Source organism: Gastrolobium bilobum, unplaced genomic scaffold, assembly GCF_033153095.1.
Source record: "Gastrolobium bilobum isolate Gb01-03AN ecotype WA unplaced genomic scaffold, APGP_CSIRO_Gbil_v1 utg4377, whole genome shotgun sequence".
Taxonomy (NCBI): Eukaryota; Viridiplantae; Streptophyta; class Magnoliopsida; order Fabales; family Fabaceae; genus Gastrolobium; species Gastrolobium bilobum.
Window position 1 is genome coordinate 850098 of NW_026895684.1, and position 19965 is coordinate 870062.

Below are 19965 nucleotides of genomic sequence, written 5' to 3' on the forward strand. Positions count from 1 at the left end.
TAGAAGCACCACAAATGATGCTTATAGCTTAGGTGCTGCGGCTTTTATAATACGGGAACAAAAGTTGGGGAGATATAAAGTGCAAAAGCAGAGAAAGGTGCTTTGATTTGGAATATTGGAGGGTGGTGAAGAAGATCATAAAGGATGGTCTTTATATAAATTAACAGGACCCACTTGGTCATAATAAATTGAAACAAAACAAAAAAAGTGACAAACATTACTTTTATTCAATGAACATATACATATACACCTTGAATATTTAAATCAGATAACACCTTGTCAGAAGTATGTGTTTAATTAATACCAAATTTTATACATAGCTACCTATTGAAAAAGGAACAAATATAAAGTGTCGGCAATGTCCATTAAATAAATATCATTCTAGCTGGAATCTTATGTTTAATTGGTCATGTGAGAAATAATAATATATATAAACCAACTATTGAAAGTTCGAAAGTTTAAGTTGGAACTTATTCATGATGGTACATTGGATTATGTTCAAAGTATAGATAATCTGTGGGGTTTGGCAAAATATTTTGTATATGTCCTTCAGGGAGCATTTTTTATGAGGTTCTTTGAAAAAAAGAGAAAATGCTTTCCATATGGACCAATAATTACATATCAAAACCTTCGTTGTTTGAAATTGCAAGCTAAATGATGAGAGAATGATTATGGAAAATGGGTTAAAAAATGTTGGCATTTAGTTAGTTTGGAATTCTTAATCAGAACCCATAACGTGAATTATTCGTACTAGTGCTATGTTATTTTTGTACGGCTTTAAAAAAGGCCTCAAAAAGATGAGGCACTGGGATATATGCTTTTACTTTGCACTACTTTTATGTTGCTTTGTCTCAATGAGATTCTTTTTATCACATATACATGTTGCGGGAGAGTATCATTTCAAGGCATCACAACCCTCGGTCCCAATTTTCTTCTTTTCCACCTGACTTCTTCTTGAAACAATTGCAATTCATGCGCTAATGTTGAGCTAAATAAAGGAAATAAGAGAAAAGATTACGGATCCTTTAACATCAGTGTCAAATGTGTAACATCAGTGTCAAATTTCACATTTGACACCTCATCTGAGAGCTATTAGATCATAAAAGATCAGTAATTCTGATTTGTAAACATATGATACCATTGATCTTTTTTGATATAATAATAACTCTTAGATGAAGTGTCAAATTTTAAATTTGACACTAAATAATCCTACCTCAAAATAAAATACATAGATAAAAATTAAAGAAACACTTTAGCTTTCGCATTTCCCCTTATCGAATATGTCTTAAACTGGCTTGGTTCTTTGATCAGTTCCAACCTGTCAAGACTCACCTGAAGGATTCTGAGGGAAAAATATCAGAACCTCACATAAAAAAGCTCTCGAACAGGCTTCTGACACCTGGAACCTTTTGAAGCTACATCCACCCCGCATGCACTAAAAATATATATATTGAACCGGCTCTCAATATCTCATCATAGATACTTGTTAATTAAGAGCCGCAAGCTGCATATACAAAATTCAATTATTGAACGTGACATGAAAAATGGTTAAGTGCATTTACTATATCACAATAATATACATGGGAAATCATTGTCTTCATGTTGGTGCCGGAAAAAGTTATCTTGCATCAATCAATTATAATTATGTGTTGTTATAATTATAATATTAAAATTATTTTTTTTCTCTCCTCATACATTGTCATTTGACATAGCAAAGAGAGAAAAATGGGTTACTGCAGATAACTTTTTTCCACCAACATAAGAAAAATGGAACTCAATATGTATATATAGAAATATAAAATCATTAATATACCTTCATTTAACATCTTAAGCTTTTATGTGAGGTGATTGTTTATGATAATATTAGAGTCTGTACGACCATGTGATTAATCCTCACCTTCCAATTTCTAGTAAAATGAAGTATAAATACGGGCCGGACGCAATATTCACATTTCACGCCCAATTGAGTATTAGAAAAATATAAAATTATTGATTGGTTTTCACTTGATTTTAAGATTTTAGGTGAGATGGTTGTTAATTAATAGCATCAAGCTGCACATACAAAATTCAATTATTGAATGTGACAAAATGTTTAAGTACTGCATTACACTATAACAATAATAATATATCTATTATAGTTTGACAAACATGGAAGTCGAACCCATAATTATATTAACAACGTACAATGATACACGATCAAACGCGTAAAATATGTTACATATATATAAAATGAGCAAAATTATCAAAATCTCAATTATGAAAGCCTCCCAAGTGCAAATCTAACTAATGACATTAAAATCTGAACTGTGTTGAGTGCATGCTAATGTTTTCAAGGGGTAACTTTCAGTAATATCTCTAACTTTTAGATTCGGTTCTAGCTGTTCACCAATTTCTGGTTTCTTTTACTTTTGTTTCAAAATATCTGCTCTTCGTGTCTTTTAGTAAATGTGTATGCTAGCTGTATTTCTGTTTCGATCCCATCCTTCCACTAAGAACAAGTAAAGTTGTATATGTAGTGTTCTGAACCATCCATCTAATATGTGCTATTTAATTGGCCGAATGTTACTTGCATGTAGGTAAATTAAAATGATAAATCCAAAGTCTTCTCTTATTTTTAGATACAACGGTGTATTATGTATACATTATTATTTTAAGTTTTATTATGTTCTATAAGGTTTGAAAATAATAGTTTGCATTTGTTGATAGAAAAATATATTCTTATAATATAAATGAATAGTCTTGGCTTGTGCTTATGTTGGTAGCTCGAGGATTATTGACAACTGAATAAAACAATTTGAAATATATTACCCTATGACCTATTGTCTGTTTTAATTTAGTTAATAGTTATTTATATACCATTTGCAAATTTGCTAATCAACTAATTGCCGGCTTTCAGAGACAGCTAGAAAGTCAGATAACATCACAATCATAACTCAGAAATAATGTGCAGCGTGAAGGAGAAGAAGATTGTAAACGTAACGTTGATGAGATCTCAGAATTGCAGCAGGCCGTATATAATAGTGATAAGATTCTCTTCACATCTATATATAAAAATGAAATGAAATGTATTTGTTTCTTTAGTTATGCATAGATCTTTGCAGTTTGCATTATTGCATAATTATATTACAGCTATTAGAAATGGAGGATTGAAAAAAAACAAATGATCAATTTGTAATATTTTTAACATCAATATGTATGACACGTGAATTACAAAATCCTGACGTGAGATCAATTAGTCAGAATGGGTCCAAATTAATTGTTTCGAATTGTAAAGGACATCAATTGTCAGAAAGGACTCAATGATTTTTTTTTTTTTTTTTTAATAACCCAATTATTATTTTCCATTTATAATAAAAAGAAATATATTTGTAACTTTTTTGTTTTAATAACATAAAGTGTAATACAACTGATTTAAAATTTGTCTACTGGAGTGGAAATAAGTTAATTAAGTTGCGACATATATATAATCAAATATACTTAGCCAATAATAATTGGATGTGACTAGTTGTCGATACTATGTAGCTTTCTCTCAGTATTTAGTTTAAAGTGGCAATTCATTTTAAAGTTATATTAGAGGTGCAAATACTTAATTATAACAAGGAAATAAATGTCATGGTAACAGATTAAACTTTTAAGTGTTATTCTTGACTATGGCTTATATTTCACATTTAGACAATAATTTTTATTTGCGGAACGCAGATTCATTTTATTTTACTTATTTAATTTGGGTTTGAGATCGTGAATAACTATGGTTACTTAAATTTTTTAAGTCTGTTTATATTCATCTTGTAAATTGAGTGCTTTGTAACTAATGTAGCAAAAAAACATAATTAAATATTACTAGACGTAATCCACGTTAAATAAATTAGGATAAATTTATGTTTCTATTCTTTCTTCTCTTTTCACTTTTCTGTTTGCGATTTGTGTGGGTATGGCCCGTGACGCTCTAAATGGTTGTTATTCTTTTTATTTTAGCGTGTAAGAAAAGGGGCTTAGGCCCAACAAGATGACGATATTATACAGTAGCAAATACAGAGCTAGATTATCGAGTTCAAGTCTCTGATGAGGATGACAAAGCAATAAACGTTGATAAAATGACACTGGCAAAAATGCAAAACAGTATACTTTTGCCTACCAAAGAGATAATGAGGTTGACAAGCCATTAAGAATGGACTAATGTGAGGGATTTAAATAATTTATATGAGTTTATAGGTTTATCATTGTTATATTAGAAAAAATAAAACTTCCTTAAATATTCTTCCAATTTTGTAAATAAAAAATGGGGTTTGATTTTTGCATGTTACATGAGAATTCAATTCTCATGGTGATTCAATTAGTAGTGAGTTTCACATTTATTAAAAAAAAAGAAAAAAAAGAGAAAATTTTGCACGCAAATCAAAGGATTACAATATGAGAATTGAATTCTCATACAACTTGAGAAAATATTTTTCCATAAAAAATACTCAATAATCAATCGTGAATTTTTGAAGAATCGTTTTACTAAAACACATGAGAATTATTTATATCTTTTCATTTATATATTTGACATAACATTGGGTTCGGGCCAGACTACGGAAGCCCGTTAAAACAAATCTCCCAACAACCCAAATCATTGATCTTGCATGGGTAACCGTCAATGGGTAGAGCAAAACATGCTAGCGGACACGTAAGCGTAAAGCGTCCAAACACCTTCCACGTAAGCCAAGAGCTTCTGCGGCTCAGTTCAACTCGCTAAACTCCAGAACCAATCAAAATCTCTGAAATCCTTCACGGCTCATCTTTTATTAGCCACGTGTCCTCTTTATCTCCACCCATTCGCATCCTTTCTTCTACTGTTTGTCTTTGTGTGTCTTCTACTTCCTCCGTTTCACTCTTTCACTGTCTCATTCGAATCCAACTCCATTTCCTTCTCATGCGCCATGAAAACTAGGGTTCGAGTTTGATCCCCTCTCTCTCTCTCTCTCTCTCTTTAGAAAGCACTGATCGATGGCTTCGTCTTCTCTACTCTTACCCGAACTCAAATTTCTTGCTCCCCAAATTACCCCCAAGCGTCGTATTTCTCTCTCTAGATTTTGCTCTTGCTGTTCCGTTTCTAGGAACTCGAGGTACAATGTTACTCTACGCACGCGAATCCGTGCCGTTAAGGAAGAAGGTGCCTTGATTGAAGAGACGCGGAGGAGCGAGTTGGACGAAAGAGTGAGTGATGTGAAATGGAGTGGCAATGGAGTTGCTGCAAGTGTTGTGAGCGAAAACGGTAGCAATGGTTCGGTTAAAGGTTACGTGAATGGCAGCTTGGGCGTTGGGGAGAGTGAGAATGGAGTTGTCAATGGAAGCTTGGTGAAGTATGTTAATGGCAATGGCGTAGCAGCGGAAGAATTTGGTGAAGCTTCGAAACGGAGGGAGGATGGGAGGAAGAAGAGGTTGGAGGAGATTGGCAAAGAAGAAGCGTGGTTCAAACAAAGTGGGGAAGCTCAGGTTGAGGTATGATTGTTCCATGTTGATTGGTGTTTTGGGCTCTGATTGTAAACAAAAATATTAATAAAAAATAGTATGGTGTTCAAGATTGAACGAGGGTGATGAAAGTGTGTTTTTTCGCAGGTGGCGGCTGCGCCTGGAGGTCGTTGGAGCAGATTCAAGACTTACTCGACGATCCAGAGAACGTTGGAAATTTGGGGATTTGTTATAACATTTATCTTCAAGGCTTGGCTGAATAATCAGAAGTTCTCTTACAGAGGTTTGTCGTTTGTCATCCCTAGATTATAATAGTTGTTCTTGTTCCAAACCATTGGAATCATGTGGTCCTTCTAAGCTTGAAGAAGCCTTTTTAGTTTTGTCTAGTAAACAGATTTCCTCCTTTAATCATGCGGATGAGATGCGCGTGAATCTGCTGAGATTGCTGAGTTAGAGTTCTTATTCTGGGGGCACTTGGGCTCCATTGTATTCCAATTTTATGAAGAACAAAAAGTTTATTCAATGTGTTAATTGTAGGAGTGTTTTCTATCAATAGTGGAAACTGAAGTTAGTAATTCTAAAACTGATACGATTTAGCATCATACGTTACATACCCCTGGGATTTCTAATATTATGTTAATCGAGTCTGCACTTGAGTAATCGCAGTCATAAACCATCTAGAAGCATCTGGGAAAGTTTACTCTTAGCCGTGAGTGTTCTCCAGCTGGTTCTGCCCTTGTGGACGACTGTAGCTTTTTTGATATTCTGGTGTATTTATTCTTACTCATTGCCACTTATTACTTATATGTTATGGACATAATTTTTGTAGAATATTCTAGAGTCTTTTTTAAAGTCTAGTCTCTTTGATTAGTGTGATGCCTCTTCGTTTGTTTTTTTTTTGGTATTTTTGTACCGTCTAATATAGTGTTGAAAGCACGAAAACCTGGAGATAACTTTTCATATGAAATGTGATGAGAAATAGGATGAGCAGTGCAAGATCTAGTACCTTTTCGAAGGGCAATAGGCATATCTAGGTTAGCTGTACCAGTGTTCTCAAGTGGATTGCTGGAACTAGGACTCGGGTCAGAATCCTGGCAGTCTAGAGGATCTTGAGGAGACTTACGCCTGCTGTAGAATTTCCCCCATTTACCGGGAGGATCTCCAGTCTCTGGTACAGTTGCTGTCCTTGTCTCCTGTACATTAACTCCCCCTGTCTTCAAAGGTAGAGGAACAACAGATGTTTCCAAGGGTAAAGGTAAGACAGTAGAATTATTTGGAATCCAAGACTTGTCTTCATTTACACTAATAGACTCCCCCTGAAGAGAAGTCAAGGGAAAAAATGATTGTGTTTCATAAAAAGTAACATCCATAGAAACAAATACCTTTCGAAGAGAAGGTGAGTAGCACTTGTAACCTTTTTGATTAGGAGGATATCCTATGAAGACACATCTAACAGACTTAGGATCAAGTTTGGACCTTTGATGTGGAGGAATATGAACAAAAACCACACAGCCAAACAATTTTGGAGGAAGGTAAGATAGAGCCCGAAAGGAGGGAAAAGAGCGGGTAAGGTAAGATATGGGAGAATGAAAATTCAGGACACGAGAGGGCATTCGATTGATGAGATATGAGGCAGTCAAGACAGCCTCCCCCCACAGGTATTTAGGGACATGCATTGTAAACAAGAGGGCTCTAGCAACTTCAATGAGATGTCTATTTTTTCTTTCAGCCACCCCATTTTGTTGAGGGGTGTTAGGACAAGAACTTTGATGGATAATACCTTGCTTGGTTAGGAAATCACCAAGAACAGAATTGAAATATTCAGTACCGTTGTCAGTTCGCAGGATTTGGATAGAAGTCTGGAATTGAGTTTGTACCATAGCATGAAAGTTTTTAAAAGTGGCTGCAGCTTCAGACTTATCCTTTAGAAGATATACCCAGCATACCCTGGAATGATCATCAATGAAGGTAATAAACCAACGAGCTCCAGATATATTTTTTTCACGAGCTGGTCCCCAAATATCACCATGAATCAATGTAAATGGAGATGAAACATGATAATCTCTGGGGGAATAAGAAACACGAGAGTGTTTTGCAAATTGACAATCATCACAACAAAAGGAACTTGGTTTTTTATTGATAAATAAGTTTGGAAGCAGCTTTTGAAGATAAAAGAAATTTGGATGTCCTAAACGACGATGCCACAACAAAACATCATTACAATCATCTGATAAACATAAAGAGTGATTTGCAAAAAATCTCTTTTCATGAGAATCTTCTTCAAAATAGTAAAGCCCTTCATCCTCTCTAGCACTGCCAATCATCAGCCCCGAATCCTGTTCTTGAAAAACACAGGTTTTGGCGGAGAATTTAGCAATACAATGCAATTCAGAGGAAAGTTTACTAATAGAAATAAGGTTGCAAGTAAGAGAAGGGACATGAAGGACAGAATTCAGAGTAATATGTTCAGAGAGCTTAATGGATCCCTTTCCCGCAATATTAGAGAAACTACCATCAGCAGTCCTTATTCGTGACTGATGATAATAAGGGGTATAAGAACAGAACAAGGTTGCATTACCTGTCATATGATCAGAAGCTCCGTAATCAAGAATCCAACGACTACAATTTTATTATTCACATATATTTTTCTTGAGCTTTTGAAGCCTGGAGGGTCACTATCTTCCTTTGAAACTGTAAAGAACCTTGGGATACACCACCCCAAAAGCTAGCTCAAAGGGTGGGAGTGCCCAAGGCTTTATAAACTCCACATTAGTTGCACATACAACCAATGTGAGACTATATATCTCAACACGCCCCCTCACACAAGAGCCCATTGGGCTTGAAGAGTGGATAATGCAACAGGCCCAACCTCCTGTGCTAAGAAATTTCACAAAGAGAAAGTGGAGGGCGGCGAGGATCGAACCCAGGACACGAGGCTCTGAACTTTTCCCAAGTAAGCAGACATAGAGACATCAAGTTGTTGAGCAGCAATAGTAGTGATCAAATTTTGACAAACGCCATAGAGTCGCTGAGTGTCATTGGTATAAAGTGACTTGGCCTGACGCCAAACAGACTCACAAGTGACGTGAGCACGGAAAATCTGCTTCAAGGACGAGTGGATGGTAGACTTGATGATGCTACATAACTGAGCATCAACCTTTTTCCAATGAGGGCGTACATCTACCGAGATGGACTCAGCCTTAGTAATGAGATGGTCAGTGTAGTCCTGTCCATCAAGCCAAAGTCGGAGATCAGAAGCCCAAGAATCATAATTGGAGCCATCCAACTTGTCGACGTGCAGCGGAACATTAACATAATTAGAAAAAACAGGCGGGTCAGCCTTTTGAGAACCCTTGGATGCATCGTGGGGTGACAAATCAGCCATGGGTCACCTGAAACCAAAAAGAACAGCAACAAAAAGCAAAGAGACACCTGTGAACAGTAACCAACAAGGGAAAGGACACCGTAGGAAACCGGAACGATGTCAAAACCACAAATCGAGGACAGATCCAGGGATGCAAGGTTACGGCGAGATGGACGGTGGTGGTAGGACCGGAAGAAACAGCCTCACGCGCCTCCACGCGCGGCTGCAAAATAACTGGACGCAGCCCCTTTGTGACGCGCGTGAGAGCGAGTGGAGAAGGATCTTCGAACGGGTCCAAGACAAACAAGACCGCCGTGTTTGGACGATCAGAACCGTGTATGGTTCGCCGGAAAAATCGCCGGAGAATTCGTCGGAGACGGCGGTCAACGGCGGTTCCGGACAGCGACAGTGATCAGAGAGGTCCTTTGACGATGTATGGACGCCGGAAATTGACAGATATGATTGTTTCCGAAAAAAAAAAAAAAAAAAATTTACTCAGCGGACAGTGGTCCACCGAAAAAAAACGCGGATTAGGATACCTCTTGTTAGGCTCTAGATACCATGTAAAGAACCTTGGGATACACCACCCCAAAAGCTAGCTCAAAGGGTGGGAGTGCCCAAGGCCTTATAAACTCCACATTAGTTGCACATACAACCAATGTGGGACTATATATCTCAACAGAAACTAATTTACTTCCTATTATACATCATATGAACTTGAAGTTTAGAAGTTGGGAAAGTTATGACACGTTGGTTATACTAGCCAGAGTTGATCCTTACTACACCATCAATGCCCAAGTTCATGCTTTAGCTTCAAGAGTTAATCTCGTTGTTGTCATGATTTTATGATATTTATCAATTTTGCCTGTTTTAAATCCCATTCCTAACAATAACAAATAAACCTATCAACATATAAATTATGAAGAGCTTTTTATTGAATTTTGAAGAATCTCAACAATGTGTCTGCTTGTTTTTTATTTGACTCAAAGATATCATTTGCAGGAGGAATGACTGAGGAAAAGAAAACCATAAGGCGAAAGGCCCTTGCAAAATGGCTGAAAGAAAGCATTCTGAGATTAGGTCCTACATTTATCAAAATTGGTCAGCAATTCTCCACGAGGGTGGACATTCTTCCTCAAGAATATGTTGACCAGTTGTCAGAACTTCAGGTTAAATTGAAGTTTTGAACAGCATTTATAAGATTATTTCCTTGCATGGAGATATTAACTTGCTTCTGTTGTGTTGCCTTTCTTATCGAATTTGGTATTGATGGTATATATTTTCCTTGGAAAAAATGAAAATTTAAACTCGCTTTTATATTTGTTCTTCTTATATTTTATTTGTTTATTGTTTGGCTTTCTATTATTGATATTCTCTTAGTTGCTTTGTAATCTACTATTCATTTATAATTTTATGGTTTGGGTTTGGGTTCAGGATCAAGTTCCTCCGTTTCCCTCGGAGACTGCTATAGCTATTGTTGAAGAAGAGCTTGGAGCTCCTGTAGGTGACATCTTTGATCAATTTGAGTATGAACCAATAGCTGCTGCAAGTCTTGGTAATCAATGTTTTATTTTGCATGTATTTGTAATAGGAAATGTGCAATCAGAGAAGGAAATGAGATTAAATGTACCTACTGTAATATTTGATTAGAAGAAAAGAATCGTGAAATATCTTGTTCTCCCAATGCAGGTCAGGTTCATCGTGCGAGATTAAAGGGAAAGGATGTTGTTGTTAAAGTACAAAGGCCTGGTCTCAAGGGTCTTTTTGATATCGACCTTAAAAACCTGAGGGTGAGTGTTACGAGTATTTAATATAACATTTACTCTTTAGTGCTGCATGCAAATTAGATATTACTTTTTGATAATTCTACATTTTCTCCTTAATTTATCTTCTTAGTAATCTGCCAAGATTGACAAGTCGTCTTCAAAATTTGAACTTTCTTATTGCTATATATTTTTCCATGCATGGTGTGTTTTTAATAATTGGATTTCCAGCCTGTGAAGATTTGCAGCATAGAATAAAACAATGATACTTGGGCCTTTTTTTTTTCCATCCAGGTTATTGCTGAATATCTTCAAAAAGTTGATCCTAAATCAGATGGTGCAAAGAGGGATTGGGTTGCTATTTATGATGAGTGTGCCTCCGTGTTATATCAGGTGATGATATTCTGGAAAGTTGCTGCTTTCTTAGGTTATTGGAGATCAACTGAAAAAATTCATATGTCTAGCTCTCCATCATATTGGTGTAACTCCATCGTAGAAAATTCAAACACTAAGATTAGATAGGAACACTACTGACTACTCATTTAGAGTTTGATTAGGTTCAGGTGCATGGGATAAGTCAAGAGGCTGGCTCTGCTCTTTGGAATTGCATATGGGGAAACTAAGGAAGTTCCTTTAGTTCATGGAAGACTTTTATAACAAAATTCTAGTAAAGATTTCTGAAGGTTATTTAAGAGACTCTTTATTCAAACAGAAATGAGATACCTGAGAATGTTACTTGAGTTATTTTGACAGAAGGGATAAGGTGGCCTGCAGTTTTACAAGTGTTAGAACCTAGCAAATATATAAATAAAGTGACTCTTACATTAATTGTGGATCCTGTTCTTGTTTCAGTATGATGTTTGCATGTGTCTTCTGTGCATCCTCAACTTTAGCTGATGCCATAACTGTAACATGAATTAACAATTTTCAGGAGATTGATTACACCAAGGAAGCTGCTAATGCAGAACTATTTGCAAGTAACTTTAAGAACTTGGATTATGTGAAAGTCCCTACAATATTCTGGGATTATACCACACCACAGGTTTAACCTTCATTTATCATAGATATATAGCAATTGTACATCTTTCCCATTTTCTTCTGATATTTTTCTAATTTATCTCTAATATAACTAATTTTCCAATGCAGATTCTGACAATGGAATATGTTCCAGGGATTAAAATAAACAAAATACAAGCAATAGATCAGCTGGGTGTTGACCGGCAAAGGTTAATAGAATTTGTTTTTTTGTCGACAAAACCACTATTGGCATGTTACCTTTTACTTCTGTGCATCTCAACAACTGATGCTTGCCTCTAAAATTCAAATTAATATAACATTCACTTTATCTTGTACAGGTTAGGGCGATATGCTGTTGAGTCGTACTTGGAGCAGATTCTATCGCATGGCTTCTTCCATGCTGACCCGGTGCGTTCTTGGTTTTAGAATTGCTAAGTAGTTATTGAGTTCTCTCGCTTTTATGGATTGTCTAGCTGATGAACTGTGTAGTGAAGCCAACATGTTATATTTACTGTCTTTGTATATGCTCTTATACTGCAATCCTCAAGCATCTATTGCCTGAGGTACAAGAAGTGTGCTACTTCTGTCATATAGATTATCATCTATTGCCTCAGGAAGCTTCTGGTGCCCAAGACTTCATCCTCCCTAGGGGTTGGTCACATGGGCATTAAAGTAACTTCATTCCCATGATGAAGAATAGTGACTGCCAAACATCCAAAACTATGCTAGAGACTCATTGAGATCTTGCCTTGCCATGTCCTCTTTCCTTTTTCTGGGGAAGAAACTGTGTGTTAAATAAGGAATTCTCATATTTCATGATTATCATTCAGGAAGTTCAATTTAATGCTTCTTCTTCTTGTGTGTAACTAATGTATACATTGTTCATGCAGCATCCTGGAAATATTGCGGTTGATGATGTCAATGGTGGAAGATTGATCTTTTATGATTTTGGAATGATGGGAAGGTATGTTCTCTATCTTTTCTGTATATTTAAAATATGGATTTAAAAACAAAATATATGGATTACAAGACAAATATCTTAAGCTTGGTAAGATGATTGCCTTATGCAATTACGATTGGTGTTGCACCTTTCAGTATCAGTCCAAATATCCGAGAAGGTTTACTCGAAGCTTTTTATGGAATTTATGAGAAGAATCCCGATAAGGTAAAGTAACTGTTTTTTTGTTGGTGGTGTCCCATAATGCCATGATTACTCTAGCTTGATATTCCATTCTTGACTCTAATTTACTTACCAAATGAAGCTTGTGCACTGATGTAGGTCCTTCAATCAATGATTCAAATGGGTGTTCTTGTCCCAACTGGAGATATGACTGCTGTTAGACGAACAGCACAGTTCTTCCTCAATAGGTAGTTTATTGAACCCATCACAAGTAGAAACACCTCCAGAGACTCAGAAGTTGTATTTCTATAAGTCAATATCATTATATGGATTGTAAATTATTGATTGCAGTACCTGCAGAATCTGCTTAAAATCATGTAAAAAGTGTTCTAGATTGGAGAATCTAAACCTTTTGGAAAAGGAAAATTTTGTTCATGATTAGGGTTTGTGCTGAAGCACCTGACTGTCCTGATTAGTTATGTTAGGAATATAGTGATATATAAGTAGGATCGGATTGCGTCCTCTCAAAGGTCTTAGGTTTGATTCTTGTTCGCGATCCTTCATTGGTAGGTCATCTGTATGTACCACTGTGAGCCCTTGTCAAGGCTTGTGTGGTATGCCCTGACATTGAAATGAGGCAACTTGCCATCCCTCTAAACTTTTTCTCACCAAAAGAAAAAGAAAGTGATATTTTTTTGAAAATTGTTACTGCACATTTGTGATTAGTTGTCGATATTTTAGGTTTATATTTTCTTCCCTTGCTAATATTTTAGGGTTTAGGGTTAGTTTTCTGTACTGATTATTTATGTCGCAATCTATTGCAATCTCTGACCTCGAGCTCTTCAATTTAATTTTCTTCAGTTTTGAAGAGCGTCTGGCTGCACAAAGGAGAGAGAGAGAGATAGCAACAGCTGAACTTGGATTCAAAAAGCCATTAAGCAAGGAGGAAAAAGTAAATAAGAAGAAAGAACGCCTGGCTGCTATTGGTAATGCACCTGGTCTAATTGTGTGTGTCTTTAGGTTTAGATTATTCGGATGTATGCATACAACAATTATTGCTGATAAAGTTGGCCATATGAGAAGATGAAAATAGGTAAGTTCTTGGAAGAATATATCGTTCCAGCTATTGACTAAAAGATACTGGTTGGTTATTATTTTATCCAGTAACTTTCATGTAGGTGGAAAGCTGTATACAATTCCATATACTATGATTTTTGACCTTACGTTGGTTTTCCTGATTGGTTAAAATGGTAACATCCATGAAGTTTGACATGACCTGCCTCAACTATGAAAATCATGCTCTGCATCATAACTTCCTTTACTTCAACTAATTGGGCGATGTGTTCTATTAGCACATGTTTGGCCGAATGGAATCTGCATCATAACTTCCTTTACTTCAACTAATTGGGCGATGTGTTCTATTAGCGCATGTTTGGCCGAATGGAATGGATCATTCCATTCGGCCATTCACATGTTTGGTTAGGTCATTGGAATGGGAATGAGCATTCCTACAATCATAGGTATAGGTACTCCATTATAAAAGTGATGAAATCCCCATTCCATTTCATCAATATGTGTTAAAAATGGCCCAGCCCAACTGGCTTACCTCATCAAGCCCAAAGTCTTTTTTGGACCTGTCTGTGTTTGCTTGGGCCCCGAAATAATGAGCTTGGGCCCTGCTGATTCCAAAAATTTGGTTGGCTAACATCAGGGCGAGCCAAGCCTATTTTACCTAAATGAATTAATTTTTCTTGTATTTTTTTAAAATCAATTATAGCATATTAAACTTAAAAATGGAATGAAGTTATCATTCCATTCCTATTTATAGTAAATTAAACATAGGAATAAACATTGCATTCCCACCCCCACCCCAATTCCCATTCCCATTTTATAAAATATCATACCATCAAACCAAACATGACTTAGTTCAATAACATTATGCAACCCATAGGCTTATCACTTACTCGTAGCATTTATCCTTTAAACAGGTGAAGATTTACTATCCATTGCAGGAGACCAGCCCTTCCGATTTCCTGCTACATTCACATTTGTTGTTAGAGCCTTCTCAGGTAAATATTAACGAGTTTAATGTGTTACTTTGCATGTGACTGCAAGGTAACAAATAAACTTTTCTGCAGTGTTGGATGGCATTGGAAAGGGCCTTGACCCCCGTTTTGATATTACTGAGATTGCCAAACCGTGAGTACTGTCTCCATAGTTTCAATTTTTTTAAATTCTTTTTCAACATTATAAGTTTTAGGTTATATGTTTTGCATACCTAACACAACTAGTCTTCCTGGCCTTGTAGTTATGCTATGGAGTTGTTAAGATTCCGTGAGGCAGGAGTTGAAGTTATCCTAAAGGCAGCCCCACACTTGTTACCATGCTTGAATTCAGTCTAAGAATTGTGACTTCCTGTCTCATATCCTTCTTCTCAATGTACAGGACTTCAGAAAGAGATGGGACAGACAATCTCAAGCATTTTACAACTTATTTAGACAGGCTGATAGGGTTGAAAAGCTTGCTGAAATCATCCAAAGATTGGTCTGAATTGGATTTTCTTTGATATAATTTGAGTTTTTTATTTGATTTGTATTATTTGTTTGTTCTGGATTTTTGGTATTCTAGATCACAGCTCGCTACACTATATTTTTCCACAGGAGCAAGGTGATCTGAAGCTCCGAGTCCGAACTTTGGAATCTGAGAGGGCATTCCAACGAATTGCCACTTTTCAGAAGACAATAGGGAATGTGAGTGAAGCCAGCCTATAGTTTAGTGGAATTATAAGCTTACTTGTTTCTTGGGATTTGGTTTGAGTCTATTTAACAATCTGTAAATGTTCATAATTTGTCATTTTTTTTTAGCTTTGCAAGGCCTTCAAATTTATTGTCTACCGTAAGCAAATGTTAGCTGTTGTGTGATCACACATGCAATGGCAACAACTCATTAAATTATGTAAATGACAATGAATTCATGTGCTTGCAATATACTTACCTGCTTATACATGATTGTAGTTATCTTTTTATCACCTTTTAAAGAAAATAAAATAAAATGGGGACATTTGTGAATGCCCTTGCATGCAGGTGTGTGTTCATATGTTGCAAAGGCATGAATCAACATTTTTTAACATACATTTAAACAATCTCATATTTTTAATTTCTCCCAAGATATTTTAAGTGAATGATGGATGTATATAGTTGACTCTTGACACAAGTATATTACATGTATGTATGTATTGTAAAACATGTTTTTGTATCAACTCTTCTGGTAAATGTATGATATTTTTATATGACCAAGGGCAATAAAAACTGTTGGGATGATGCATATTCATGTTGCCTTTTTGTCGATTAACAGGCAGTAGCTGCTGGTAGCCTAATAAATCTTGCAACAGTTCTGTATCTTAATTCAATTAGGGTAATCTTTTCTCATCCTACCTGTCTTTTTCGTTGTGATTACCCAGTCAATTAATTGGTCGTCTAGTGGTACATTCTCATTCCTCACTTGCATGTTATCTTTTTCAGGTGCCTGCCGTCATAGCATATGTTTTTTGTGCAATCTTTGGTTTTCAAGTTCTTTTGGGCATTGTGAAGATCAAGAAGTTAGATGAACGGGAACGATTGATTACAGGAACTGCATAAGCAACTACTAGGTGAATGATGCTCTATTTTTAAATTTTTTTTTTATGATACGTAGTATATTCGTCCTAAGATAATATGCAAAGATGTCAATTAGGTAGTCAAGAAGATTATTCCGCAAATTTTTTACATGAAGGTTTTTGGCCTCATTATGGTGTGTGTTTATGCCTGGTGACCAGGTGGCTATGGGTTCTATTTGGAGAAACAGCCTCTCCTTCACAGGGATAAGGTTGTTCACATCTTACCCATCCCAAACACAATGACGGGAGAGCCTTGTGCAATGGGCTGCCCTTTTTATGGTGTTGTTTTATGCTTTCCCCGCCCATACTAGTTAGGCAGCACACATATGAGCCTCCTCAGATTGGATCCCACGGGAACCTCGTGAATTGGGCCACCCTTTTATTTTGTTTGGTTCTTAATTTGAAAATTGATTTATGGAGTACGAGAGTAAACATCCAACTTGCAAACTTTTAGATGTGAGAAAATGTTACTTGATGGCATCACTCAAGTATTAAGCGTACTGTGTTCTGACAATGGCTAGTCAAGTGTTAACGGTCACCACCTTATAACAGAATTAGGCACTTGTGGGTAATAGGTCTTTTTTAAGTAAATATGAGCATCCACTGGTCCTTGAACAAAGAGAAAGAAGTAACTGGTAACATTCTTTTAGCTATGCTTTCTTTTTGATTTTAGTGTTATGATGGCCTTTGGCATAGTTCTTGTAATGGAAGACAAGTTCTCTTTCGTTTTCCACTCTGGAGAGAAATGAAATGTGATGCTATTTATTTAAGTGCATGCTTTCTGATGTGTGCCCTTAATTTCTTGTCAAGGTATATCTATGTGGATCTATCCATTCTAGTGTCTCTATCATATTATATTAAGAGGCTTTAGTTTTTTTGGCACTTTTCACCATGGTATGTAAGATACCCGGGTATCTCAAATGTAGGGAAATTCAACAAACATCATGTTGTGGTATAATAATTAAAAATAATTGTGAAAATTCTTGGATTTGTTGACATCATATATTCTCATGTAATATGATGTTTGCATACCAAATGTGAAGTTACTCGGAAATCTTACGTACTGGCATGAAATGCTTATTTGCAGAGGCAGTTAAATAATTGAGATACAACTAGAGGGTTTAGCTGTAAATGGTTAGACTTTTTTAGTTAATACTTTGCAGTTCCTTTTGAACACAGTTTTAGGGTCCTTTGTCATGCCCCATGCCTAAACTTATTTCTTTTGTTTGATTTCGCCAGTTGCAGATTTAGAATTGACATGTAGCTCAAGTTAAGGTCAATGGTTACAAGTCAACCTCTAGAGCATCGAAAGGATTAGGAGCTCAAAGTAATAGCCAACATCCTGGAAGACATCAGCATGCGCAAAAAAACTTTCAACTGACGGACGTGCTGGAGGCTTCTGTACACTTGATTACATTGCTAAAAGGATGGGGCTCTGACGTAGCCAATTGGCTAGCTACACTTTTTGTAACATAAACCCACCAACCCCCCTCCGCCGCCGGCCCTCCCCTACCCCTATAATATATTCTCAAATAATAGTTTATTAGTGTTTTTGTACCTCATATCCGTAAAGTAAATTTTATATGCATATGTTATCAAAAAAAAAAAAAATTATATGCATAAGTCTAGGGTTTATTGTTGTATTTACCATATGGTATGGTATAGCTTATTAGCTTCCAACAAAATTTGACAGTGGGAAGCTTTGCTTGTAACTGACGAAAATAAATTTGTCCAATGAAAATGCAAATGTAATTATTTGCTATCCATATGTTGGATTTAAGTTGCCCATGAAAATACAGTCTTTCGTGGTTATGCCTAGTGTTTCTTGTTCTCAACGCCTAACTTCAGGTTCATCATTGTGCACGCATAGCTTCTTGAATTCGAGTTGCCGGTTTAACGCGTCAAAAATCTCTCTGTAGTCTATCTTTAGTTTTTACTGTTTGCTATTACTGGCTCCCTGGGCTGTAACCCTAAAAAGAAATTATTTTCTTATAGACTTGTGCCTTTCATGGATGCTCTTCCTGAAATGTTAAATATATTCTCCCCAAAAAAGAATTTTTTTTCTGTTAAATGTGTACTTAATGGTATATGTCGACATTATACCCAAAGAATAACGATTGAAGTGATGATCAAAGCATGGAACAGGATATGTCAAGGAAATCCCTTGGTAATGGATCGTAGCTTGCTGGCCATCTTCCTAAAATATGGCGATTTAGTAAAACATCCACATGGGCATGTTCTGTTAGCTTCAAAACAACTGGTTTGACTTTGATCCCTGGAACCTGGGTCATATTAGAAATTGTGTATTCTTCCGAACAAATACCAACCTTCAAATTGAAGTTCTCAAAAGACAATGGTTTCCGGTGTCACGGTCTACCATTGTGATTTGTTCTTAGCACACACTTTAGGGTTAATGGGATTTTAAGATATTCTTATATAACCCAATTGAGAAGACATGCATCACATTGTTCATCAAGTCAAACTCAACTTCAAGATGTGTGTCGGAAGAAGATAATTTTGTTTCCAATCTTATTCGTTCAAAATATTAAATACTTGCTATGAGTTGGGAAGATATTTCAAAATCATTGTGGAGGACTCAGAAATAGTTGGAATGCAATCTCAAAAAAGGTTTTCTTCTCTAGTTTTTACAAGAGAGCACAAACTGGCCCACAGTGGTGATCTCATAGAAAAATACGAGTAAACAATAAATGAAAGAAGCTTATAGATCCTTTACAATTTCCAATATGGCTTGGTAGCTTTAAAACATCATCCAGTAAAGGAATACGGATTCACATAAAAAGACAAGAAATAAAACAAAACCGTGTCATCTAAGGTAAAGAGTTGGTATAGACATAATCTTCATTTTCGAAAACAGTTTCTTTCGACCCACCAATTCCTTCCTTGCATTCACCCCTTTGCTTTTCACAGCCACCTCTTCTCTGCATAATAAAAATTCCAGTTACTCCAAATTAAAACTTCGAACTAATGCATTTCGCATCTCATTTTGAAAGACGATGTAAAAATTTCATTACAATTGTATTTACTCCCGTAAATTAAAAGCAACCAATAACAATAATATCAAGAGGTAGATATATAGAGAGTGAGACTCAAACTCACAACAGTGGCAGAACTTCCAGAACCTACAACTTCTTCGTTGATAAGAGCTCCCCCTTGAACAACATATATGACATTGAAGGTGAATAGTAGAAAGAGAAACAAAGCAAGTATCGAGAGTCTCATTGTATTGGACCTAGCTAGCTAGCTTGAGACCTGTTTTGTCTATATAATGACATGTCCTATATAGCAAAGTAGGAAGGACTAGCTAGTACTATACATTATTCGGTAAACTATTTCAGCAAAGGCAGAAAGAGTTATCTACATTATGGAAAAATATTATCTTTATGCTGTAGGAGAGTATTTTTCTCTCCTACACACACATCGACTTCCGTGTTGCTTTTTTTTCTTTTTTTCTTTTTCTTTAAGTGAGTGGGTCCCACTCATAACTATCTCTATGACATAAGAGAGCTTCTCTTATGTCACATGAGATTAATAAAGCCCCTACATTATTATATTGGTTCTATTTTTCTCCTTTTTT

At 36.1% G+C, this 19965-nt stretch overlaps 1 protein-coding gene across 4 annotated transcripts; it reads left to right on the forward strand.

Moving 5' to 3' along the window:
- The first annotated feature begins 4851 nt into the window (after positions 1–4851).
- LOC133290347 (protein ACTIVITY OF BC1 COMPLEX KINASE 8, chloroplastic) lies at positions 4852–18136 on the forward strand. 4 transcript variants are annotated; one of them, XR_009748647.1, is made up of 22 exons: positions 4852–5481; positions 5599–5734; positions 9818–9984; positions 10250–10370; positions 10505–10605; positions 10873–10971; positions 11510–11620; positions 11725–11804; positions 11934–12003; positions 12486–12559; positions 12691–12760; positions 12875–12963; positions 13577–13701; positions 14704–14784; positions 14854–14914; positions 15024–15078; positions 15161–15259; positions 15376–15465; positions 16070–16129; positions 16237–16364; positions 17458–17504; positions 17610–18136. XR_009748647.1 is itself a non-coding variant. In XM_061488420.1 (21 exons), exons 1-20 carry the CDS (start codon positions 4987–4989, stop codon positions 16351–16353), a joined length of 2301 nt encoding a protein of 766 aa, XP_061344404.1. In that variant the 5' UTR covers positions 4852–4986; the 3' UTR covers positions 16354–16364; positions 17610–18136. The 4 variants fall into 4 exon arrangements, 2 of the variants coding, with proteins under 2 accessions (XP_061344404.1, XP_061344410.1); XR_009748653.1 differs by having other exon boundaries at positions 17616–18136; XM_061488420.1 differs by lacking the exon at positions 17458–17504.
- The last annotated feature ends 1829 nt before the right edge of the window (positions 18137–19965 follow it).